Source organism: Corythoichthys intestinalis, chromosome 5, assembly GCF_030265065.1.
Source record: "Corythoichthys intestinalis isolate RoL2023-P3 chromosome 5, ASM3026506v1, whole genome shotgun sequence".
Classification (NCBI taxonomy): Eukaryota; Metazoa; Chordata; class Actinopteri; order Syngnathiformes; family Syngnathidae; genus Corythoichthys; species Corythoichthys intestinalis.
The window spans coordinates 10,791,298-10,818,481 of NC_080399.1; the positions used below are offsets into that span (position 1 = coordinate 10,791,298).

Here is a 27,184-nt window from a genome sequence, read left to right on the forward strand (position 1 = left end):
TAGTGGTGCTGTGAGATCCAAATGTAATATTTTGCATGACTTCTATGGGCTTCGGCAAGGATTCATACAATTTATTGATGAAGTCATCAGGAACATCAAAGAAAGCAGTCTTCAACAAATCAACAAATCTTAGCTGCCTCTTACATTCCTAACTAGGCCTGTCGCGATAACAAATTTTAGTGTGCGATAATTATTCTCATAAATTATTGCGATATGCGATATTATTGCGCCCCCCCCAATTTTTTAAACCAATTTACAATAAGACAGTGCGAATACATTATATATTAATAGATGAAGTACACCCATTTAAACGCGATATTTACTCTTAAATTCAAATATACTTTTTAAGAAATCACAGCTAAAAACAATAGACCATACCTCTTAAGTAAAAAACAACAATATTGATACCGCACAGAAACACAGAATAAATAAAATGTGTTTAAAAAAAAAAAACAAAACAAAAAAAATTGCACTTAACAACTTCAGCATTTAGAAAAATGAAAACTTTTCCCGTCATAGCTTCTGCAATGGTGTTCCATAGGGATGCAATGATACAGTTAAGTCATGGTTCGGTACGAATTTTGATACGAGGGACACGATTTTCGATCCGATTCAATACATTTAATGCTCTGTAAAAAAAAATATATAACAATTGTATTTTTTGTTTTTTTGTTTTTTTTTTTGCTAAAGAGCAAAAATTAAATTGCCATCATATAAACATGCATTTTAGTGCATAATATTTATGTGCTTACTTCTTACTGATATGAAAAAAAAAAATGTATAAAAGTGCTGAGAACAATCTTTACTGTTTGTAAAGTGAGGCAGGGCACACCGTTGATTGCTACAGCTCTCTTAGTAGCTAGGTTTACTACATGAGCAAGACATCCTATTTATGGTCCAAATCCATTTGTGTCACGTACTGAATTAACAATATTTGCAACATTATCTATAGTCACTGGTATGGATTGATTTGGCCTTCTTAACCTCATGTGACAAATGACAGTTTAGAATTCATCGATGTAGTATATGGACTACGTACATGTCCCATAATCACTCTGGGCTCACGTAGCCAATGGCATGGAGAGTAGCACATCTAGTTTGCCATTTCATGATATCTAGTGTGTGCGCGCAACCGCGCATTAAAAAAGTTAGCAAGCGCCGCTGAAGTCACGTCTGCTCATTACTACACAACACCAGCATATGAGGGCTTTCATATACAGGACGAGTTTGAAGCACAGCGCTCTTACCGGTAATTTCATTCAGCTGTTCGTTGTCAAAGTGAGGTTATTCGTAGCAGCCAAGTCGGTAACAATGTTTTGGCGGACTTAATTGTAAATATCCAGCGTTGTGCCGAAAAATAGCCGCCCCACGTGAAATGTCACTCCTGACGGGAGCGCCCACACATCAACAACACCGGCGCGCCATAGATGGTCCACAGTCACTCCGGAGCACTGGCGCGGCCGGTATACGTTGAACAATAGGATATAATGGGAACAATTGGCTCCGGCGCTAGTTTTTGGCGGACCTGGAACGAAGATGCATTTTGCGCAGTTGGTAACGAACTTTTAACAGCACGTCTGCCGCACGCGCACACACACGTACACGCGAGGCGATAAATCGCAGCGGAAAAGTTACCGCCTTCATTTTTATATATCGCGCGATAAATGGAATTATTGCATATTGCGACAGGCTTATTCCTAACCATAAAAAGGGACAAATTCCGCAGCAGGATGGTGCTCCATCGCATACTTCAATCTCTACCTCAAAGTTCCCCAGGGCAAAGAAGATCCTCCAGGACTGGCCAGCCCAGTCACCAGACCTAAACATCATTGAGCATGTCTGGGGTAGGATAAAAGAGGAAGCATGGAAGACAAAACCCAAAAATGATGATGAACTCTGGGAGGCATGCAAGACTGCTTTCTTTGACGTTCCTGATGACTTCATCAATAAATTGTATGAATCCTTGCCGAAGCCCATGGAAGTCATGGTAACTCGTGGTTTACTCAGGTAAATTACAAGATAGGTAAGGCGGATACACTAATCATCAGATTTTTGCTCTTTATTCGACATATTAGATTTTACTTTTTATTTTTTCCACAGACGCCGGAACAATAATCACATAACTCCGTTATACTAATCGGACGAACAATACTGTCACATGACCACACACACAAAGCTTGCATCACGCCAGCCTGTTCACATGGAGTCTTTAAAGAGCATATGACACCAGAAAAAAAGTCTTAAATGGCATTATTATGTGAATTAGAATAATATTTTGAGACGATTCGACTATATACAACAATTTAGCAAAGCGCAGATGACGAGAAATTAGTCTTTTAATCTGCCGGTTAGCCACGCCTACCATTATAGGGCTTTAGCGTCCCCAACAGGTGGATGACGTCAGCGGTAGACTTGGCTCATCGATTTTACTATTCAGCCCATTGAGGGGAAATTATTCAGAACGAGGAAAACGCGACGAAGAGAGCTGCAAAATGTCATTGTTTCAGTCTCTCTACTCCCAATATTTTTACAGGATATTCTTTTTATCCAAGTATTTTTCCCCAATAGCTATATAAATGGCTTGAGAAGGACCAGTCAGCCCGTCGAGGGGGAACTATTCACAATGAGGAAAACGCGACGAAGAGAGCGGCAAAATGTCATTGTTTCTGTCTCTTTACTTCAATATTTTTACAGGATATTCTTTTTACCCAAGTACTTTCCCCAATTGCTAAATAAATGGCATGGTCATGACAAATAACAATCTTGTGCTAAATGGAATATAAAATAATAAAAATCCATTTATTCAAGACGAAATGGCAAAATTACTCCATAATGGTCAAAACAGTCGACTTCACCTTTACTGTCACACCTCCCGAACGATATTTTATGACACCTAAATCGGACATATGTAATTTCCCTTCCCCGGCTTCGGAGAATGTAAACAGACCAGAAGGAGTGACAGCTAGCCGACATGCTAACCCGAACCGAGGGATGTTTCAAAGTCTTCGAAGTGGAAAATCACACATAACTAGCCTGGATTATTTGACATGACGACCCGGTTGTAGAGTTTCTTTGCGGATCGGCAAACCGCCCGGCGGAGAGCAATTTACAGTTCGTTCCCTGGAGGAGGGTGGCTGGAGTTGTTGTGTAGCTAACGCGCTAACAGCTAACTGCTAATGAGCATGAGGATAGCTTTTTACACGCCTATCAATGATCAAACGTAAGTAGTCCTTTATTTAAAGGAATTTTATAGTGTTTACTTTGTAATCACTGTATTCGTATTTGACATAATACAAAACAAGATGTTTACTCACTTCCTTGTAAGTCCAATGGTCCCACAGTAAATATCCACGGTGAATGGGAACCTTTTGAAACTCCAAAAAGGCGCATACGCCTCTCCCGCATACAGAATGATTTTTCTGCAGCCGTTTGGCTGGCGTGATGCAAAAAATAAAAGTATTAATCCACAAAATCAGCTGAATCCTTCGTCCTCATACACAACAGTACACAGTATAGTGAAGAGAACGTCTTCTACCGTACACGTCACAGCGCCCTCCTCCTCAATGCAAGACCGAAGCCGGAAGTCACTCATTTTCATGGCGCGGGATTCAAAAAACTAAATAAATATAGCGATCACTTCCACACACATCCAAGCGGTCCATATCATTCAGGGGCATAAAATACCGCGTGTATTATGAAATAAACATGCTTTTTCGTGTCACAAGCACTTTAAAGCACATTAAAAAAAAAAAAAAAACATTTCACGACAACTATACTCAAAAGCACGGATTTCATCCCCCCTACCAATTTTTGTTTGGTACAGATAGACAACGGAAACCTGGAGATCTGATGGTTTTAATATCATGGTACATGTTTTCTCCACTAGAAGGACTCATGTGATTTGAATGGGTGATGTTTCATTCCTGTAGATTTTTTTTTGTCTGAATTCTATGTTTTGTCATTTTTTGGGGCCTGATATGGTCATGTAATAAGTTATCGTACATTATATTAACAGTTCATAGATGACGTTGTGCTGGAAAAAAATTACCTTTGATTAAAAAAGAAACCTGACACTGTAAGCAATTACTTAATAAAATTTGAGTACCGGTATTCTTTTCACCGAATAGGTTTTTACTTGTACTTGGTTTTTTTTTGTTTGTTTGTTTGTTATTCCTTTAGTAACAATACTTTGGAGTAAAATTTCTAACTACTCTAACCACCTCTGACAGTGACGAACTGGGATGATAATATTTTGAAGTGACAGTTCTCCCATGAAAATTTTAAAGACTGAATAGGCGGTGGGACTCAAAAAAGATGAGCTTCTTCCCACCCCTTTTCAAGGTACATATATTTTGTCTTTTGTTATTATTACTAGAGGCGCGCGAAATTTCCGATTCTTAGATTATTCGCAATTCGGCCGTGGAAGATTCGAGAACGATTCACAAACATCCAAATTCCAATTATTGAATTATAGCAGGTAAAGCGGAAATAAAACACAATCAGCGCGGTCTTCAGGACGCAATGAGGAACAGACCGAGAGTAAATATCATGTTCAACTCATGCCGCTAGATTAAAAACAAAAAACAATACCTGACTGTGGCCGTCAGCCGCTACAAACCGCGCCCAGTTGCTAGTTGCAACATACGACTATGGTAGATATCACATATATCTAGAACTAGATGTGAAATGATAGACGACGGCCGTGTTAGATCATATACCAAGAACTAGATGCGAAATGACAGACTTTCCCGCGCTAGTAAACAGGCGCCATCTTAAAGCAGTAGACTTCTCTAGAAGGCTCTGTTGTAGCAAACCTAATTACTTTTTATCTAAAAAAAAAAAAATCTGCAAAATCGACTTGAATCTTTAAATGATGAAACAGTTTTAAAACTTTCACATCGAAAGTAGACAAAAGGGAAAATATGGAATAACGGGAGCAATTTTAACAACTTTAACGGTTGATTCACAACATTAAATTAATTGAATGTAGTTTAAAGCTGCCGATACAGAACGGGGACTTGAGTATTTTATTTACTGTTTTTAACGGTCAACTTCGTACTGAAATAGTAGTTTGTTAAGCCTGAGAGGATTTTTGAACAATTTTTGAACTACTGTAAAAAAAAATTTAAAGCTTTTTTTTTTGGGGGGGGGGGGGGGGGGGGGGGGGGGGTTGTGGTGCATCTATAATCGATTTATAATCGAATCAGAGCCTCTGAATCGTAATCCAATCGTTAGGTGACCAAAGATTCCCACCTCTAATTATTACTTTCTTTCTCATTGTTTTTTCTTTAACTACTCGAAATAAAAATCAATCAGTACATCAATAACAGACAATGAGAGGTTAGTGTCAGTAGTAAGCCTGTCGCAATATGCAATAATTCCATTAATCGCACGGTAAATGAAAATGAAGGCGGTAAGTTTTCCGCTGCGACGTGCTGTTAAAACTTCGGCTTCTTTGCTACCAACTACGCAAAATGCACCTTCGTTCCGGGTGCGGCAAAAAATAGCGCTGGAGCCAATCCGTTCCCATTATATCCTATTGTTCAACGTACGCCGGCCGCGTCAAGTGCTCCGGATTGACTGTGGACCATCTCCATATTTTTTTTTTTTTTTTTTGCCGGAGACACATCCGTCAAAATAGGCGGAGCCGCGCCTGGAGTCAACAGCCCAGTTGCTTATTCACGGTTTAACCAGCGAACATGGACGAACATTAAAAAGGCGGCTGTATGGTGTCCTATTATGTGCGTTGTTCTGGCAATGATATCAAACACACGGCGTGCTGACATCGGTTTTTTATTAACACACAGCGCTAACAACACTTCCTTAGCCTGTGGCTCTCGGCAGGCTGTGCCGGGTCAAATGAACAAAACAACATCACCGTTGCGTGCGCTTCAGGGTGCCTCGGAAAACATCCAATTAGAATATTACACATGGAACGCTATGGTAGAAGCTATGAGGGGAAAAGTTTTCATTTGCCTAAAAGCTTAAGTTATTAAGTGCAATTTTATTTTTTTCTTGAAAAAGACATTTTATTTCTTCTGTGTTTCTGTGCGGTATTAATATTGTTGTCTTAAGAGGCATGGTCTATTGTTTTTGGTTGTGATTTCTTAAAAAGTATTTTTGAATTTAAGAGTAAACCTTTATTACGTTTAAATGGGTGTACTTGTTCTATTAATATGTACTGTATTCTCACTGCGTTATTGTAAATTGGTTTTTAAAAAAAAATTATGAGATAATTATCGCACACTAAAATTTGACAGCCTAGTGTAGCCTTGTGTAACCTGGCACATTGTTCCATGTAATAATCAATTTTGTCATTCCATTTTGTTGTTTCATCACTCATCCTTACTGGCAGAGCTTGTTTTTGTTTACATTCCGGAGGCAAAGGAAGCCTTCCATATGTTTTCGAGTTGGTTTGGTACACTTGGAATTTGAAACCCAACAAACCAGAAAGTGAGTTCGTAATGGGGCTTGACCATTATGTGATCATGGAAAAATTTTAAAGTTAATTTTAGAGATCAGCTGAAAGTATTTCCTCAATCAAGTAGGGCAGGTTTCATTATTGCCGTCGGTTATATTGGACATCCAATCATGTTGCTCTTTTCATACTTCGGGTGTGAATTGAAATTAGTTCATCACCAGTAGACGACAACATTGCGTCATTAAAAAAAGTTCAGTTTTTCAGTTTTTAAAAGTTTCCTCTAAAAGGAAGCACAATGCAAAATAAAGGAGTGCAAGTATTTTCAGGTTTTGGTTTCAGTTCATATTATTAAAATGCGGAAAAACTGCATAAATTATATCGTTACGATACAAAAATTTCAACTCGAAAATACTAGATGCTATTTTCTATATATTTTTTTAATTTAATGTTTATCTTTTTCCTAATCAACTCTTTCAGTGCTATTGACTATAGACGTCCCATCACGTAATGTCCAATTATTCTTTTGTTGTGAACTGAAATGAGTTTCACGAGTCATGAGCAGATGTCCAATTCATTCGAACATGGAGAGGTTGCAGTTTCAAATGTTGATTGGAATTTTACTTGAGACAAAGTCATTCAAAGAGTTTTGATTTAGTTTTTAAGTGCCACATGACTGGACATCTACTATTGTCAAAGGCAGCCACATAGCTCACGATACGATATGCAATATAAGGCTCATGATAACGATGATCTCACAAAATGGCGATACAACAATTATCGATACTATACATGGGTCGGAAAATCATTCTACGATATTTGATAACTAATGAACAGAAAAACAAGCTATTTTCATCCTTCTGCTGTGAATTGGAAAGTGTTTATCACTAGTAGACGTCAAATCTATTTGAACTGGAAGGGTGGCAGCGAATGAACATTCACTCATTCGCTGTCATCCCTCCCACATCAAATTGATTGGACAACTACGGCCGTCAGCGGCAGCCAATGCCAGGCAATGAGTTCATTTTGGGGTATTTACAGGTGACTTCCTGTTGATTTGTGGGCATTTACAGGTGACTTCAATTTGATTTTAGGTTACTGAAAAAGAAGGGACTCAAGAATGTCCCCAAAAGAATAGACCCCAATCACGTGACGTCACAACTCCGCCCCCCTGATTGGTGCCGCCATATTGTCCGTCAGCTCATCGTGTTTACATATTACCGCTACGTACATTCCTCCTATTACTGTGTGTTTTTCTGCTTGTCTAAGGACTCACCGCCTAGTAAACGAACCCAAAAACCTTCCTGACAATCGTTAACATTGATTAATCAAAATGGTGAAGGGATGTGTGGCAGTTGGTTGCAGTAACAGAGAAGATAAACTGTCATATTAGTAGTTGCTGTGTGCCCATTGTTAAAAGGGCAAATCTCGAAAGCAGCACGGTTTGTTTATCTCGGTCCATGATGTGTTTGTGTGGACAGCAGTTAGACAGCGGCGAAAACATCAATATGAGGCCAGGATTGTAATTGGGATATGGTCGTGAAAACCTGTAGACTAATACATTTCTGTTCAAAGATGGTTATGTGGCCCAGTCCGTGATTTATTACTAAAACACAGTACTAATATTTTGTGTAATTTAATTATTTAAAACTGATCTTACAGTCGTAAATCCATTACTGTAATGCGTCCATGAAAACATTTGATGTTTTCACGTCAATAAAGCGTTATAAATAAGCGCTCCTGGCAGGGGGAACATTTCACATGGGGCAGCTATTTTTCGGCACACACCGGCCCGTTGTCGATCAAATTTCATTTTACAATTGTGACAACGGTGACCCTCAGCAAACCAAATGTCGGTTTATATTCGGGCCAGTGCCGATTTTGGGTACCCGACTCATCATCGTGACATAAACTGGAGTATGATTGGAAATTTTGTGGTCTCAGGATGAGCTCTGATGCATGGAACCGCACGGGAGGAAACATCAGTTTGGGCATCAAATATGGATCTGGCGACTGGATCGACCGAAGCTTTTCCAAATAATGGCTTTTATACAACTCATCCAATGAGTTTACAGCGTCTGAAAGCACCGGGGCTTCCATAATTTGCAAGTGAATCCACCTTTACAAACTACGATCATTGACAATACGACGCACAATGACGGACAATATGGCGGCACAATACAGTGATCACGTGATTGTGTGACTTTGGTGATTGGGGTCTATAGAAAAAGAATCATCAACAGAAAGAAACTTGTAAATGCCCTAAAATAGGGGTGTCAAACCAATTCCACAAAGGCCTGCAGTGGGTCCTGGTCTGTGTTCCAACAGATCCAGCACAAACAATTCAACCAATGAGGCTTATACTAAAATACGCAGAACCTGACTGCAATCAACTGATTACACTTGTAAGACACCAGATTGATGAAAAGGAATTGGTTTTCATGAAATCCAGTACCCACTGCGGCCTTTTGAGGACCGGTTTGACACGTGTACCCTAAAATGAACACTAACATGTAAATACCCACAAAAGACTGGCTGTGAATGCTCTGATTTCAGTGCCATTGACGGTGCTAGAAGTCCAATCCAGTCAAAATTAATTGGATGTCTAGCGCTACCAACTGTAGCCAGTGAGCTAATGTAGATACTACCGTATTGGCCCCGAATATAAGACGGCACTGATTATAAGACGACCCCCACTTTTTTCAAGACTCAAGTTTGAAAAAAATACTTTTTCAACACCAAATTAATTTTTATACAGAAAATAATTACAGTACAGCCAAAAGAAATGTTTATAACAACATATTTGAGAGAAAAATCATGTTATTTTGCTTCATTCAAATCTTAATATGTGAACATTTAAATATGTAAACTAATTGCAATCACATTTGTAAATGAATGGCTTATGGTTTTTGGAATGTAAATAAACCAATCTGTTGTGATAAAACAACAAAATTGCAATAACTGCATTAGGGGTGCACGATATCCATTTTTTGAAACCGATACCGATATCGATAACTTCCTGCTCCTCAAAGCCGATACCGATATCAGATTATAAATACATAATTTTTAAAATGTATATTCACCCGAGTTTTTGAACACCTGGAGGTTTAAAAAAAAAAAAAAAATAATAATAATGGTGGATTCAACATACATTTGCCTTTGACCTCACCAGAATTTTCATAATGAAGTGAACATTATAATACTGAACAAAACAAAGACAAGAACAGTTTTGACTTCAAATAAAGTGCCAATATTTATTTTTTCAAATAAATATAATTTGAGTCAATCACAATCAATTAGTCAGTATAATTGAAGATGTGTTTCCTGAACAATGAGCACTGAACTAAAACAAACCCAACAGGTATTGTGCTTTGTCATCAGATAAAAATATTTGGTGCAACAGGAGACGGTGGTGGTCTGCCTTTTATTTCCTATTTGCCATGTTTGTCTTTGTTGTAAAGCACTTTGGGCACCTTTCGTGTTTTGTAAAGGGCTATATAAATAAATTTGATTTGATTGATTATAACTAACACTGTAAAATGCAAACATTATATACTGTAGTAAGCTTTATCACTCATTCCTCATAACAAAAATATGGTAGAACAAAATGGATTAATGGCTTACAATATAATAATCAATATAAACGGCAGTGAGTGAACCCATATTCAATAAAGTATGAGGTTTCTCTGCATAGTATAAAATCCTACCAAGCATGCTGACAGGACTAACATTACACGACAACTATTATATGTATGAATGGCATAGCACAGCACACTAGCTTGAGCTACTAGCCTTAAGCATTGGCTGGCTTCTATAACACAACAACTTACGAAGTTCTGTACATATGACCCTTCATTGACAAAGTAAACATATATTGCACATCCATATCTTATAGTAAACAAATACTTACAGACATATAATTCCGAGGCGGAAACGTAAGTAACAGAAAGCATTCACGATTGTCAATGCTACCGCTAGAAACAGCACTGTGTAAAGTGAATGAGTTCGAGCGAATTATTCTGACCAGCAGGTGGCAGCAATGCCCCGCAAATGGTCAACTGATTACCAGGTCAGCCAGCACAGTACATATTATCGGTCCTATCAATAATGTTAATGCATTTATTGGGATGACGTCATAATTCCTATTATCGGACCGGTAATTATCGGACCAAGAATTATCATGCACCAGTAAACTGCATTAACCACCAAAGTGAAGTCTAACTGTAACTGTAGTCTTGAAACAAATCTGAATAAGGAAAAACATTGCAATAAAATAATGCAAACTGGTTAAACTTCAGAGTAGCTGAGATCTATCATGACAGAACATTGCTTCAATGATATCTGGCGCCATCTAGCGTCATGAATGGGTATAATGTCTAGACCGCGAATATAAGGCGACCCCCTCTTTTTCAGTCTTATTTCAATGCAAAAAACACCGTCTTATATTCGGGCCAATAAGGTATTCTAATGAAAGACTTAGGTAGCAACCTGTTATTTTTTTTTAAACAGTGACATCTTTTCAAAACGATAAACCGATTCTTGGTGACAACATATCGATAACCTTTTGTGCTACAAAGTATCGCAATGTATCACCTTTTCGATATGTTGTCACACCCCTAATCGAGTCGCGCAAAATACATGCGGTATATTTCTGGTAATGTGGAAGGGCAGACACAAATCAATAATTGGCATCAATACATTTGTGAATAAATATTGGTATCAGGATACTAATATTGATACTTCTATACATTTGGCAACGCTACCTGTAATAGACGGTCCACAGTGACCTGCATGTCTGCAATGCGATTCTCGTGTTTCCTCTGCATGTTACACATGACTTCCTCCATTTTCTTGCGCTCCTTTGGACACAAAAAGCCAAACGGTCAGAGGACAAAAAGCTGAAAAAGAATCAGTCCTTACGCAAAGCATCCTATGTTCGACAATTCAACCTTGTGGTGACCCCTTAGGGATAAGTAAAGTTGCAAAACAGCCTCTATCTTGTTTTTGGTAAGCTAATTATTCCACATTTAGTGCCAAAATTACTAGTATTTTTCAAGTCCAGTGCTTACCTCAGCTCTTGCTCTTTCCTCAGTCCCAGCAAGTTGCCTCTGCATGTCGTCCTCCAGTTCGGACAACTGGCTGCTGTTCATGTCTTCCACCCTGCTTCCAGAATGAACACAAAGAAAATGCAACCCTGTCTTAAAATGAAAAGCAAGAGTGTGGAAACATACGTGCGAATGCTAAGCGGTGAAAATGGAAAAGAACAGGTAGAGCAACACATTTACCCACTAACTTCCTTAAGGAAGGAATGTCACTTCTGCCCCGCCTCGTCACGACAGGTGACTGAGGCATGATAAATAACCTAAAAAGTTACTTTTCTGTAACTCCTGACCATCAAAAGTGAGTTTAATCAAGTGCACCTTCGTGCACTCAATCAATCAAAAGCTTCTTTGTATATGCTTTTAATAATCACGCTATTGACGCGATTTTTTTTTATGTAAACACTAGACTGAGTACCAGGAAGCGAATAAGATTATTTTCCGGTGCTTGCTCGCAGTTAATCTCGCATTGTAGTTATGCAATCGAGCCTAAAATAGAAAAATGAAGAATGAAGGTGTTTATTCATCTGTATTGACAGCAGCAAACTTGAACAATGTTTTACAAGAGAACAACAGAGTAAAAAAAGTTTGAAAAACTATTTTTTTTCCCCCCATAGAGTTTTAACTTTCTTTGGAATACACAGAGGATCAAAATCAGGTTGAAATATATATACAGTCCCTGACAAAAGTTGTCGCTTATCCATTTTGTAGAAACAATTGCTAATAACCTGAATTTTAATTATTCAATTTGTTTCAGAAGTGGCTCATATGAAAACTAAGACCCTCCCTAATGATGTTGAATGTACAAAAATATTTTTTTTTCACTGAAAAAAGATTTCTCATTTAATGAAGACATAAAAGTCAAATTTTCACAAGACAAAAGTTTTGTCGCCTACAGAACGTAGTGTGAAAATTGAACAAAAATGTACTTCAAATACAAAAATATATTCTATAAAATAAGCGAATTAAGTTGTGGTGCTGTGGGATCCAAATTTAATATTTTGTATGACTTCCATGGCCTTGAAGGACTGCATCGATGCGGTTCGGCAAGGATTCATACAATTTATTGATGAAGTCATCAGGAACATCAAAGAACGCAGTTTTGCATGCCTCCCAGAGTTCATCAACATTATTGGGTTTTGTCTTCCATGCTTCCTCTTTCATCCTACCCCAGAAATGCTCAATGATGTTCATGTCTGGTGACTGGGCTGGCCAGTCCTGGAGGATCTTGAACTTCTTTGCCTTGAGGAACTTTGAGGTAGACATTGAAGTATGCGATGGAGCACCATCCTGCTGCAGAATGTGTCCCTTTTTATGGTTGGGAATGTAAGAGGTAGCTAAGATTTGTTGATATTTCAGACTATTTATGTTGCCTTCCACCCAGCAGATCTCTCAGGGTGCAGACAATTAAAAAAACGTGTGGCATTTGCCAAGGCCCACAGCCTGTCAAAAGGATGGACGCTGAAAAATATTGCAGGAGACCTACTGGAGCCTGCATGGATCCAAGATTCACTCAGAAAACATTGACGTTTGGTGGTGACAAAATCATGGCCTGGGTTGCATCCTGTATGGAGGTGTGCGAGAGATCTGCAGGGTGGAAGGCAACATAAATAGTCTGAAATATAAACAAATCTTAGCTGCCTCTCACATTCCTAACCATAAAAAGGGACAAATTCTGCAGCAGGATGGTGCTCCATCGCATACTTCAATGTCTACCTCAAAGTTCCTTAAGGCAAAAAAGATCAAGATCCCCCAGGAGTGGCCAGCCCAGTCACCAGACATGAACATCATTGAGCATGTCTGGGGTAGGATGAAAGAGGAAGCATGGAAGACGAAAACCAAGAATGTTGATGAACTCTGGGAGGCATGCAAGACTGCTTTCTTTGATGTTCCTGATGACTTCATCAATAAATTGTATGAATCCTTGCCGAACCGCATGGATGAAGTCCTTCAAGCCCATGGAAGTCATACAAAATATTAATTTTAGGGCTGTCAAATGATTAAAATTTTTAATCGGGTTAATTACAGCTTAAAAATTAATTAATCGTAATTAATCGCAATTCAAACCATCTATAAAATATGCCATATTTTTCTGTAAATTATTGTTGGAATGGAAAGATAAGGCACAAGATGGATATATACATTCAACATACGGTACATAAGGACTGTATTTATTATAACAATAATTCAACAAGATGGCATTAACATTATTAACATTCTGTTAAAGCGATCCATGGATAGAAAGACTCGTAGTTCTTAAAAAAAAAAAAAAAAATGTTAGTACAAGTTATAGAAATTTTATATTAAAACCCCTCTTAATGTTTTCGTTTTAATAAAATTTGTAAAATTTTCAATCAAAAAATAAACTAGTAGCCCGCCATTGATGTCAATAATTACCCAATGCTGATGGGAGCTGAAGCCTATAAAATCAGTCGCCCCCAAGCGCCAGCAGAGGGCGGCAAAACTCCATAGACACAACAAGTGAGCGTTTCACTGCACTGTCATTTAAATCTGTCTGAGCGGGCCATCTGCATCAATTGCGTCAAATATTTTAACGTGATTAATTTAAAAAATTAATTAACGCCCGTTAACGCGATAATTTTGACAGCCCTAATTAATTTGTGATCTGACAGCACCACCACTCAATTTGCTTATGTTATGTAACATATTTTTGTATTTGAAGTACATTTTTTGTTCAATTTTCACACTACTTTCTATAGGTGACAATACTTTTGTCTTGCCAAAATTTGACCTTTATGTCTTCAATAAATGATAAATCTTTTTTCAGTGAAACATATATATTTCTGTTCATTCAACATCATTTGGGAGGGTCTTCGTGCACTGAAATTAAGATGCTTGCTGAAAGCAAAAATTTCGGAAAAAAAAAAAAAAAAAAAAAAAATGAGGAAACCAGACATAAAAGCTAAAATGACGAAATACAGTGGTACCTCTACTTACGAAATGAATTGGTTCTGGAAGTACTTTCTTAAAGCAAAAATTCCATAAGTAAGTAAATGCCCTAATCCAGGGGTGTCAAAACTATTTGCAAAGAGGGCCAGATTTGGTGTGGTAAAAATGTGGGGGGGGCATGTGTTTTGGTTCATTTAAAACATGTGTATCACATGCAGTTGAATATTCACTTAACTTTTTTTTCTAAAACAGAAGTAATTGTACTTTTGAGTGCAAATTACATTTGAAAAATGAAATATAATAACATGGCAGTTAAAAGTTCACAGAACATTTGAATAAAATATAAGACAAATGAGAAAGTAACAATCATGCAAGGCTCATTTGAAATATGACTGCTCTTATTTCAGTTCATAACAGAGAATGTATTCTCTCACAAATACGTCGACCCAAACAAGCTGAGCATTTTCTTAGGAATGCTCGAATCTCTCGAAACCGGTTCTTATCCAGCTGTCGGTTAAAGTTGGCGAAAGAAAGCTGCTGGTGCAAACTGTGGCTCTCAGCGTTCCTTCCCTGCAATCTTGTCGTGCATGTCACTCTTTAAAAACAGCCACATTCTCCTGGCAAATGAGGCAGACCAAGTTGTTGCATATTTCAGTGAAGAAATAGTCCAATTCCCACCTATCCTTGAAGTGCCGGCCCTCACAGTCTACTTTCCTTTTTTTGTTTATTGTCGCCGTTTTAAAAAATTGGGGGTAAAGCGTCACATGCAGTGATGTCACTCAGAGTGCTGCTGCCCTCTAGTAGGTAAATGAGGAACAGCATTTAGTATAAACTACTTCATATGCTGCTATATTTATCAAGTGTGTGTGGGCCAGACGTTATGGGTTTTATGACAGAGGCTACGGGCCGGATGAAATTTGTCCAGGGGCTGCATTTGGCCCCCGGGCTGGATTTTACACATCTCTGCCCTAATCCGTTCCAAAAAATAAAATAAACCGCATCAAAACATATAACAATAACATGTGACAATTAGATTATTGCACAATAAACTTAAAATGAGAGTTGTGCATTATGTAAAAAACAAAGAATAGAGTAAGGAATAAAAGTTAGCTCGATGGCAAAAAATCTCATGGCCAGAGGGGGTGAATGAAAAACACGCTTGCAGTAGAGGTCCCTGTTCGCCAACTTGATGCAAGGCAATAGCCAATGGTAGAGCAGCTATAATTATGTTACGTTCATAAACTCTGGGAGCTGCGAGTAGCAGTCCATACTGTATTTTTGCCTTTCGAATCATAAAATTTCTTCAGTAAAAGGAGGCACTATTTTCCCATCGAGGTGTATCGTAACCTGAAAATTCTGTACTATGTAGAGCCAGTCCAAAGACGTACCACTGTAAATTGTGATAAAAACGATCATTCTTTGGCTGGATCATTTTGTGCAAGGTCCTTCATCACTTCTTCAGTTATGTGTGGGCATATTTCTGTCAGATAATCAACCCTTTATTTATGTAGCATACACACTCACACATTTTACTATTAAAAAAAAAAAAAAATCATCCATACATATTTTTGAAAAATGAATAAGATTTCTCCCATTGACAGCCAAAATAAATACAGTAAAACTTAGCTTTGTAGCTACAGGCTACTTTGAAGTGGGAGGACGTCACCCATAGATGACAGTGTTGCCTCAGTGCACCTAAAGCCAGTCGCGACTTCTGGTTTAATTACAATAATTAGATAGCTGAAACCAATTATTCAAGCTAGCTTTAACTTTACACCTGACTTGATATGCGCACATTTTGAAGGATGTAACAAAGTGGTAAACATGCTCCTGTCCCAGGTTTTATTACGTAATTGGCTGTCTTTTTGAAAAATGATCAGAATTAAAGATCAACGTTCAACTTTTTGAATTCCTGGTGTCATAAATATATGTAGTTTCACCAGGGTCCCCCCAGGATTGATAAACCTAAATTCAAGACTTTTAAGACCCTTTTTAATGCCATTTCAACTGAATATTAATACTTTTCTCGCACCCATTATTTAGATAATATTGAATCATATTAAAAAAAAATAAAGCACTGAACATCAAATTTAACCTAAATTATTAAGTGTGTTTGACAAAAGAATGCACATTTATTAAAAATACAATTAAAACACATTTAAATATTAGGTCTTTCAGAATTTTTTTCCCCAGGATAAAATGGATTTTACACCATTATTGTAAAGCAACTTCAGAAATTACATGTGCAATACAACAGGTTTCCCTTTTAAGAGGACCTAGTCAAGGTGGTAGGTAGGTGATTGTCAAGTTGGCCACCTTAACTATAAAGTGCTTGCAATTAGCAGTGAAAGTTAAAAAAAACAGCCACTAAATGGCAGTAGCTAACCATTAATTACCACAAAATAAAAAAGCTACACATGACCATTTCCCTTGGTAATCGTTTTTTTTTTCTAATCACATTACTTGAAGTATACAAAACACATGTTAATCCTTTGTTAGCTATTGAAGACATTTCTTTTAATCAGATAGAGAAAATCCGTACTCTTATTTAATCAAGAAAAACATTTAAATATACCAGGAGGTGTTTTACTATCACCTACATTATAATTTGCCTATCACCATGCCATGTTATTCAGATCAACGTTAGTACGTTACCCCGCACTCCTTCCAATAATAGACAGTGTCAACCGTGTTGTGTATCAGAGTGATGGTGAATCTACGACTCCGGTTTATCCATGCTAAGGCTAGTGTACCTGCCAATACCCCATTGAACATGGCTAACTCTTGAGTTAAAACTGCGAAATTCACATTCATTCGAAAGGCAAACTGTGCAGAAATACATTATTGCATCTAACACATTTTAATTGGAGGAATTGGCAACTTACTTTGAAATGTTAAGCAGGTCCACTGCCTTCGCATGACCCATAAACTGCGACCCAAAGTATCTGGATGCGACTTGGTCGCCGATCCAATACCTCACATGCTGGTCCATCTGTTTGGACTTGGTTGTCTTGTTGAGGCTTTCGTCGAACATAACAACTAAGGCATATGAGCAGTTCCTTGCGTTAGCACACAGTACTGTGCGATTGCCTGCTGTTGTGATGTTGATGCTAATGATGCTAATGGCGCGCACACACGAGGTACATTATGATTTGTAGTGCAGTGCATCGTAAAAATTCTACGCGTCATCTTCGTTATGGATAAAAAAAAAAAAACGAACAAAAAACTTCGTCACGGATATAATTTAGGTTGCACTGAGATGTTCTTCAAAATTAAAACCACAGTGAAAAAATTCCAGACTTACGACAGCTAATTTAATACTTTTAATACCTTTAAAGGGGATGTTTCGGCAAAGGGGGTGTGAGACATCAATAGAACCGTTATGCGCCAAGATAACAAATATTGATAAAGTTAACAAAAAAATCAATCACATTAATGAGCAATTATCGAAAATAGATCGAAAATGACGAACACTACCGAAAGTGTTCCGGAAACAGCCGAATGGGGCGGCGACGTCACGACAAGTGATTGAAAGTCGAGGCGGAGCTAGGTGCCATTGTTTTTTAACGACGAGAGAGTAGCGTTGGGGTTTGTTTGACCAAAACATCACAACAATGGTTCAAAACTGCTGTGCTATGTGGTGTACAAATAGTTGTTTATCGGAATATAGTATCCATGAGTTCCTGAACGCGAAAAAAAAAGCTGGACTACACAGAAAATGGGTAAAGTTCGTCCGTGCAAAGAGGGCTAATTTTCTAGACACAGCCTCCGGCACGCTTTTCTGTGGTGCGCATTTTCCAACTGAAAGCTTCTCGAACTATGGACAAGAGAAATCGGGTTTTGCTAAAAGATTGCTGCTCAAAGGAGATGCGGTGCCGACCATAGATGCACAGCCACCTAAATGTCCCGAGATATCAAGAGAGAGACGATGACTGCTAAAGGAGGCTAAAGCTACGCAAAGAAGGGAGCAGCCAAGCTTGAAATGGCCAGAGTGAGTACTCTTTTATAATTAATAAAAAAAAATGTCACGCCTTTGGATACAGGACTCGACACATGTATAAATGATCGTTCGTAAAATATATAGAACAAATCCTCTGATCCCGTTCATATTTGTGTCTGTTGGCAGAGCGAAAAGCTATGATAGCGCAATAAATTATAATTATTCTATGCATTCCTTTATTTTGCAGTCACGGTGTATCAGCTTCACAAAAAGAAATGCTAAACAAATCATTGGTGTTTCCCACACGATCTGCTGCCGATGTTTCATCAGTGTCATTGCTCCCCTCAATGACCGTTTCATTACGCTGCATTGGCGTTCGTTTGGGCTCAAATTGGTCACCTATAACACCGATTAAAGCTTTGCAACTCTCCTCGTCACCATTAGATGAACATTCGTTACGTCCTTCTACGTCGGATTCGTCGCTGAAACTAGAAACGAAATTGTCTGCCATCATCGCCGCCATTCAGTATTAAAGCACTGAGCCTTTTTCTTGTTGAAGAAACAGCCCTCACTGCCAACTCTGAATTCTCTTTTATTGACAACGAGCGTTGTTTCTTCATGAGGGAACCTGGAATATGTGCAGGACGAACACAATGCATCAGCATAAACAGCTCAAAACACCCCTAATTCTCCCCACACTAGAAGGAATTATATTGATGCAGACAGGCGCTGCCCCCCTAGTGGCCGGTGGCACTCTCTTCACTTGACGTGACGTCACGCACACAATCTGCCAGATCTCGGGCGCCGGTCGTTTTAGCTTGACAATCGAGCCAAATTTCTCTCATTTTCTTGTGTGTAATTACACGAAGTGGCATGATATGAATACAAAAGGCATGCGTTTATGGATAAATGATGGAATATCAAAATTTTCCCAGGGCGCTACATCCCCTTTAATAATGGAAAACTAAATTCAATGCTTTTTTAAATACTTTTAATAACCCGCGGATACCCTGACAAAGAATAGAGTAAGGAATAAAAGTTCGCTCGATGGCAAAAAACCTCATGGCCAGAGGAGTGAATGAAAAAGACGCTTGCAGTAGAGGTCCCTGTTCTCCAACTTGATACAAGGCAATAGCCAATGGTAGAGCAGCTATAATTATGTTATGTTCATAAACTCTGGGAGCTGCGAGTAGCAGTCCATACTGTATTTTTGCCTTTCGAATCATAAAATTTCTTCAGTAAAAGGAGGCAATATTTTCCCATCGAGGTGTATCGTAACCTGAAAATTCTGTATGTAGAGACATTCCAAAGACGTACCACTGTAAATTGTGATAAAAACGATCATTCTTTGGCTGGATCATTTTGTGCAAGGTCCTTGATCACTTCTTCAGTTATGTGTGGGAATATTTCTGTCCGATAATCAACCCTTTATTTATGTAGTATACACACACACGCACACATTTGACTATTTAAAAAAAAAAAATCATCCATCCATATTTTTGAAAAATGAATAAGATTTCTCCCATTGACAGCCAAAATAAATACTGTAGAACTTAGCTTTGTAGCTACAGGCTACTTTGAAGTGGTAGGACGTCACCCATAGATGACAGTGTTGCCTCAGTGCACCTAAAGCCAGTCGCGACTTCTGGTTTAATTACAATAATTAAATAGCTGAAACCAATTATTCAAGCTAGCTTTAACTTTACACCTGACTTGATATGCGCACATTTTGAAGGATGTAACAAAGTGGTAAACATGCTACTGTCCCAGCTTTTATTACATAATTGGCTGTCTTTTTGAGAAATGATCAGAATTAAAGATCAGCGTTCAACTTTTTGAATTCCAGGCATTGTCTCATAAATATATGTAGTTTCACCAACTCTTTGTACACAGGGCAGTCTTAAAGAACTCTTTGCACCAAATGGCCTCATTTTGTAACACTGTGATAAACGTTGGTTTCTCACCGCCTCAAACTGGCCTCCAGCTGGTAGCATTCCAGTCTGATGTCCAGGCTTTGGCTGACCACAGAGCGGACAACTTGCTCATACTGCTGCAGAAGACTTGCGTTGGCACACGCATGAATGGCCTGGTAAAGGTCGGCAAGTTGCTCCTTCAGACTGCATGACAGGATAAGAACACGCAGACGTGAAAATGCAATTTGGAAACCAAAATGCAGTAAATGTGAAACATCTGATTTGAAATGTTAAAAGCTAGCGAGCTGCAGTCCAAGTAGACACTGTTAACTTCCAAACAAATCGTGCAATATAATGATATCAACGCAAGATGACAAAAATATGAAATAGTAAACATTGAATTCATTTTCTAGAAAGTAAATCTTTAATTTACTGATTCAATTGGAAAATCCACAACACTGATTGACAAAGTAACATAGGTAATCATTTAACTATGTTTGTTGTCAAATAGTTATTACCTCTTGGTATTAAAATTCTGAATTTGAATGCTGCAAGCAATATCATCGGATAACAGTTGTCCTACAGAACCTTTACAACCAGGCCAATCACTACAACTTTTTGGCGATTAAAATCAGGGCTGCAGCTATTGATTATTTTAGTAGTCGACTAATCTATCAAATAGTTAGTTCGAACAATCGAGTAATCTGATTAAGAAAATTTATTGCGTTGCCGAATCAATTTTAGGGGATGTAAAACAAAGACTTGCTAAGATTGTACTTTCAAAAGAGCATTAAAGGCGACTACAAAATATAATTCCCTAAGTGCATCTTCAAACTATGTAGAATTGCTCTTCCATTTAAAAAATATATTAAAATACCTGAACTTAGCTTCAAACACCACAAAAAATGAATAAATGAGGATCTAAATACAACAAAAGAACAACTGGATAACTTGCACTGCACAACTCCACTAGCTTAAATGCTATTAAATGCGAACGTTGTTTTACAATGCTCTTGTAATGTACTTACAGTAGATAGCGCCAAACCTTTTTCTAAAAGAAAGTTAGGGAAAAACTTATTTTTTTAAGCTTGTAATCAAGTATCAAAACTCACAAAAGTCAAATAAAGCAAACTGTAGCAAAAAAAATAGAATATAAATTAAACAACTGCCAGATTGGGGGGCCCCCTAATGGTCAGGGGCCCTAAGCAGCTGCATAGTCTGCATATAGGCTGGGCCGGCCCTGCTATCGATTTAACATTTTTTTTTTTGTTAAATTCAAAATAAAATTTGATTTAACCCCCATCCCCCCCCCCCAAAAAAAAAAAAAAAAAAAAAGAAAAACACTTTTTTAAAAATCAATAACAAGATAATTTTCATTATGAACCAAACGAAGTCCGGTTCATTTCATATGGGAGGACTGGCTGTGAATCCTCATCTTTCAGTACCAAAAAGCATTAAAAGTCCAGCGTTTTCAATGGCAGCCAATTAGTTAAATTAGTTAGAGTCCCTTAGAAGTATGAGTCGTAGTAATAATAATAATAGGTATCAGTAGTATTTGTACTACGAATTCATCGCTATTCTGGAGTTTAAAGCATGAATGACGGCAAGCAATCATAACATAACTGCACTTTTTTCACGCCTATAAGGTGTAACAAAATGACGGTCGGAATGGCCGAACACCTGTTCTGCCCACACCGGAACCGAACTCACCTTTCGGACAGCACACCGTCGTCGATATCGAACCGAGCCGCAAACGACATTCCCGAACCGACCGTTGAGAAATCAGGCCCCATAGTCTGAAAAACCTCCTTAAACCTGCACGAAAACCTTCCGAAGTCGATACAGCCTTCGTCGTCCACGCCGAACTTGCCGAACAATGTTTGGACCTCGGAATCGGGCACGTTGAGCTCCCGGCACACAACCGTGAAGTCCTCAAACTCAATTTTACCGGACTGGTTGATGTCACAGATGCAGAAGAGGTTTTGGAGGTGGTTCGGCTCCATTTTTCACGCACATGGACGTATTAAAAACGCCAAGTGGCGACTTCACATGCTTCTCGCATTCTTTCGAGAGAAGTACTCGCGAGTCGCAAAAAGTTACTTAGAGGTGAGCGTGGAACATCTGATTGGCCCAATAAATGTCATATGGGCGGGGCTTCCACGGATTAAAAGGACCGCAGTTCCGCTTCCGGCTAAAAGGGTGACGTCATTTTGTTTGTCTTCCTTCAACGCAACAGTACGCGTCATTTGACACAGTCTCACTCCACATTAATACTTTTAAGAAAGTATCGTTTTATATCTTTATTTGAAAAATGAAAATAAAGTGCCTTTTTTATATGTGATACAAAAAAATGGAAGAAAAACAACAGTGAGTTATAATACAAAAAAAACAAACCAAAAAAAAAAAAACATTTCGCCATTGTTTCTTTTTTCCCCCTCTTTACACTGGCATCTGAATTTACAAAACATTTTCACATCATCAGTTACAAAACATGTCACATTTAAAAGGCCTGACTATAGTGGTTCATTTGAAGAAATGATGCTAAAACACTGTGTCTTGAGTTGTGCCCAGGGAAATGATCTAAATCCACTGAATTGGTCCGTAAATTATTAAAACTACAAGTACTGCGTCTTTGTTCCTCTATCCATGCTGGTAATGTGATGTAAAGGCGGAATAATGAAACAATTTGATAAATTGTGCCAAGATAGATCTTTTTTCACGATACAGTGGTGCCTTGAGATGCAAATTGAAATTCTCATCTTTCGCCAAAATGATTAGAAATGCACTTCATTTTGGCCTCCTAACAAATGTTCATTTATTGATTTATTCTTTAAATCTGTGATATATTTGCTAAAATCATAGACTCAACTCAATATTATTTCTACATCAATACTGACAATGTAAAAGAACGCAAATAATTAAACCGTTTGGGCCACAAAATTTGCTGCGATTCAATGGATGTTGTACTACTCCCCTAGATTTGCACACCTTGACAATATACTTTAGAAAGCTATTGTACAATTCAGCATTCTTCACAGAGGATAAGGAATGTATGTATATGAGATTTTACGAATGTTAAGACAAAGTTATTGTTTGTCATCCAAACTGCTGCATGTTGCTAAGTGATTCGAGCAGAGTTAAAATCTTAAATTTTTACTCGTAAGTCAAAGCCAGAAAAAAATGTCCAACTAGGGTCTTAAAGCACCTCTGTATGATCTTTGGTGGTATGCCATGGTTTTTGAGGATGTGAAATACTGCAACCCTCACAAGGGCTCTCAAAACAACCATTTAGCTAAATAAGCTTCACCATTTTTTCTTTTGTAGTCTGCACTGGCTGCCATTAACAGCAATAGACATCCAATCCATTTTGACTAGGAGGGGCTGGAATCAATCAAATAAAGAATTGGACTTCTATTGCCGTTAATAGGTGTTTGCCACATATATGTCCTTTTTTTACTAACTACAACAATACATACTCTGTAACCTGAGCTGGCAGTAAATAAGCTAATATTGCCCGAGCCACCACATATGCATTTTATTTTCTTTACGACGGCCCAGGCAGGAGATCCTTCTAAATGTCTGATTAGAAACCATAAATCCTACATAATACAATTTTGAAGTAACATTATTAATATATTACTAGTGTTGCACCGATACCATTTTATTGGCTCCCGATTCCAATACCCAGCTGGTATCTAGAGGCGTGCAAAATTTCCGATTCTTAGATTATTCGCGATTCGGCCGTGGAAGATTCGAGAACGATTCACAAACATCCAAATTCCGATTATTGAATTATACCAGGTAAAACGGAAGTAAAAAAACAGTCAGTGCGGTCTTTGGGACGCAATGAGGAACGGACCGAGAGTAAATATCATGTTCAACTCATGCCGCGAGATAAAAAAACAATCATACCTGGCTAAGGCCGACAGCCGCTACAAACAACGCCCAGTTGCTAGTTGCTACAAACATACGGCTACAGTAGATGTCATGTATATGTAGAACTAGATGCAAAATGACAGACAACGGTGGTGTTAGAACATGTATTATTGAACCGAGATGCGAAATGACAGATTTTCCGGCGTTAGTAAACAGCCGCCATCTTAAAGCAGTACTAAAGCAGTGACTTCTCTAGAAGGCTCTGTTGTAGCAAACCTAATTAACTTTTTATCTAAAATACTCCTAAATCGGTAGAATCTTGTCTTGAATCTATCTTTAAATGATTAAATAGTTTTAAAACTTTGACAAAAGTAGACAGAAGGGAATTTATGGAATAACGGGAGCAATTTTGACAACTGTAACAGTTGATTCACAGCATTAAATTAATTGAATGTAGTTTAAAGCTGCTGATACAGAATGGGGACTGGAGTATTGTATTTACTGTTATTTTTGTATATTTTTTTACTGTTATATGCTAACTTGATACTGAAATAGTAGTTTGGTTTAGCCTGAGAGGATTTTTGAACAATTTAGGGGTGCGATTGTTTTTCTTGATCCCTTTTATATACACCGATCTTCATCATTCACAGATAAACCCCCTTAGCCTGGATTAAACGGTATTATATGAATACTAGGGATGTCCCGATCACATATTTTTGCACCTGAGTCACCTGATTTTGAGAATCTGCTGATACCGTGTCCCGATCCAATACCCAAATAAAAGTTGTTTGGTTTTTTTTTTACTTTGACACTCACGCTGCCAAGAACAGCCTCTCACTTACACAAGGAATTAGTTGCCACATCACACTTCAGACTATGTAGCAAGCTTAGCAATGATTATCACATTTGTGCCTTTGATCGTAGAGCTACCGAGGAATCTCTGGCCAGATCAAAGCTACAAACCTGTCAATCATCGTTAACTTTAAGTACCAAACGCCAGCTGCACTGGTGACCACAAAAACAGTTTGGAGGGAAGGTGAGAGGCCGTACGAACATAAATATAATTTTAAAATTAAAATTCCGATCCTTTTCACCCGATTCCGATCATCTGAAATTGATCGGCCTGATTTCTGATCATGTGATCGGATTAGGACATCTCTAATGAATACAATGTAGTCTTAGTGAGTCAACTAAAGACTTCCTAATCAGAGCCATTCAAGTCATTCGGTGAAAATTATTCTAGTTTTCAGATCGCAATATATCCCTAAAAAGTCGCAATGCCAGTTTTTTCCAATATTGTTCAGCCCTATTACATATGTTTTTCTAGTTTTTATCCCACATTAAACTATCCTATACTTATATACTAAACGATACTATACTTCACTTCAGGGCTGCAACTAACGATTATTTTTATAATTGTTTATTCGATTAATCGGATAAATGTCACTTCTTTCAAATACCCTCATGATTTACCTTGAAGTTTTTTTTGCGGCTTGTTGTAAGTAGCAATGAAGACAAAATGGATGACTATTTCCTTCAACTGTATCGATTATTAAATTCGTCGGCAACTAATTTATAAATCGATTTAATCGATGAGTTGTTGCAGCCTTATTAAGGAGCTAGTTTAGACAATAAGATGTCCGAAAATGGCAAAAATGTGAATTGTTGTTTTCCAAAGTAAAAGCAGATTTTTTTCATGTCCTACTTTGTCCTAACAAAAATATAATGAAGAAATCTGATATTTACAACTGAGAAGTTTTATAGTTATGTTATAATTTCAAGAATTTAAACAAGTTTAAGGTGAAGAAGGTCCTAAACGATTAATCGGTTATCAACATAGCTGTCGATTAATTTGCTAATCGATTAGTTGTCGATTAATCGGTTATCAAAATAGTTCTCGATTAAATTGCTAATCGATTAGTTGTCGACTAATCAATTTATTGTTGCACCTCTACTTTACTTGAATGTAAAGTAATTCTATCATGGCTTGGTCAGACATTGCTTAACTCATTGGCTGCCATTGACGGCGCGAGACGTCCAATGGGATTGGATGTCTACAAGTGATAAACTTATTTCATTCACAGCAGATGGGTAATTGTACACAACAAGATTGGACGTCTGTTACCATTTTGGTACACTCCTTTCTTTACAGCGGCAATCTTGGTTAGGGCAACCAGCGATTGGAAACTAGATTGTGATTGAGTCACACTGCGGAGTGCCGGATTAGTACCGATACAGGTATCGTTGCAACACTATATATTAATACGGTTATCTGTGTTTCACATATGAAATCCAGGGCTTATTTGTTTGCTACACCACAAAGACTGAGAAAAAAACACACCTTATGAGCCAATTTATAAACCAGCAAATTATTCAACAAAATATTCATTCGTGTGTCATAAGTGTGACTTTTTAGCTCTCTTGTTTCTGGGTTAATTTAAAGATCCCTAGAGGCACATCTTTTGATTGCAGTCATGAAAAGGCATTACACATTTATTATCAAAGCCATAACTTGTCACACTCTAAGGCTTTTTTACATCTTGTGCAAAATACTCTTTACATCGCTTTGCCACTTTTAAATAATAATTGAAAAAAAACCATCTTACAATGCCTGTGCACAAATAAAATGTTGAATGCTTGCTTGGTGTCACAACAAGACAGTGGTCAAATGCTAAAAGTGTGTAAGAATAGAATTTAATGTGTTCAACCAGATTATAAATACACAACAGATGTATTATTTCCCTTTGAGAACATGGAAAAACATCCATTTGGCCACGTGTAGATAAATCTATGCTGAGAATAAGAATGACTGTATTGGACCCCTAAATAAATCATGTTACCTGTATACAGTACATACAGTCATTATTGCGTGAGAATTTGCACTGCCTCTGCTTCTAAGGTGATCATGATGATATCATATTTGTGCTTACTCACGAGGAGAGATAATTCCTTTTTAATTTGCATAGACCGCCTAATTCCATACCTGAATATGTGTTTTCCTCATCGTTATGTAATTAGTTGAAAAACT

At 37.9% G+C, this 27,184-nt stretch overlaps 1 protein-coding gene across 2 annotated transcripts in view; it reads right to left on the reverse strand.

Moving 5' to 3' along the window:
• Positions 1-22,400, reverse strand: part of rasef2 (RAS and EF-hand domain containing 2) — a 39,693-nt gene extending 17,293 nt beyond the window's left edge. For both annotated transcript variants that reach the window (XM_057836238.1, XM_057836237.1), the window contains exons 1-4: positions 21,991-22,400; positions 20,332-20,484; positions 11,488-11,578; positions 11,182-11,277 (exon numbers count right to left, since the gene is read on the reverse strand). In XM_057836238.1, coding sequence (XP_057692221.1) covers positions 11,182-11,277; positions 11,488-11,578; positions 20,332-20,484; positions 21,991-22,283 — 633 coding nt within the window. In that variant the 5' untranslated portion in view covers positions 22,284-22,400. The remainder of the gene's footprint in view (positions 1-11,181; positions 11,278-11,487; positions 11,579-20,331; positions 20,485-21,990) is intronic.
• Positions 22,401-27,184: the final 4,784 nt, after the last annotated feature.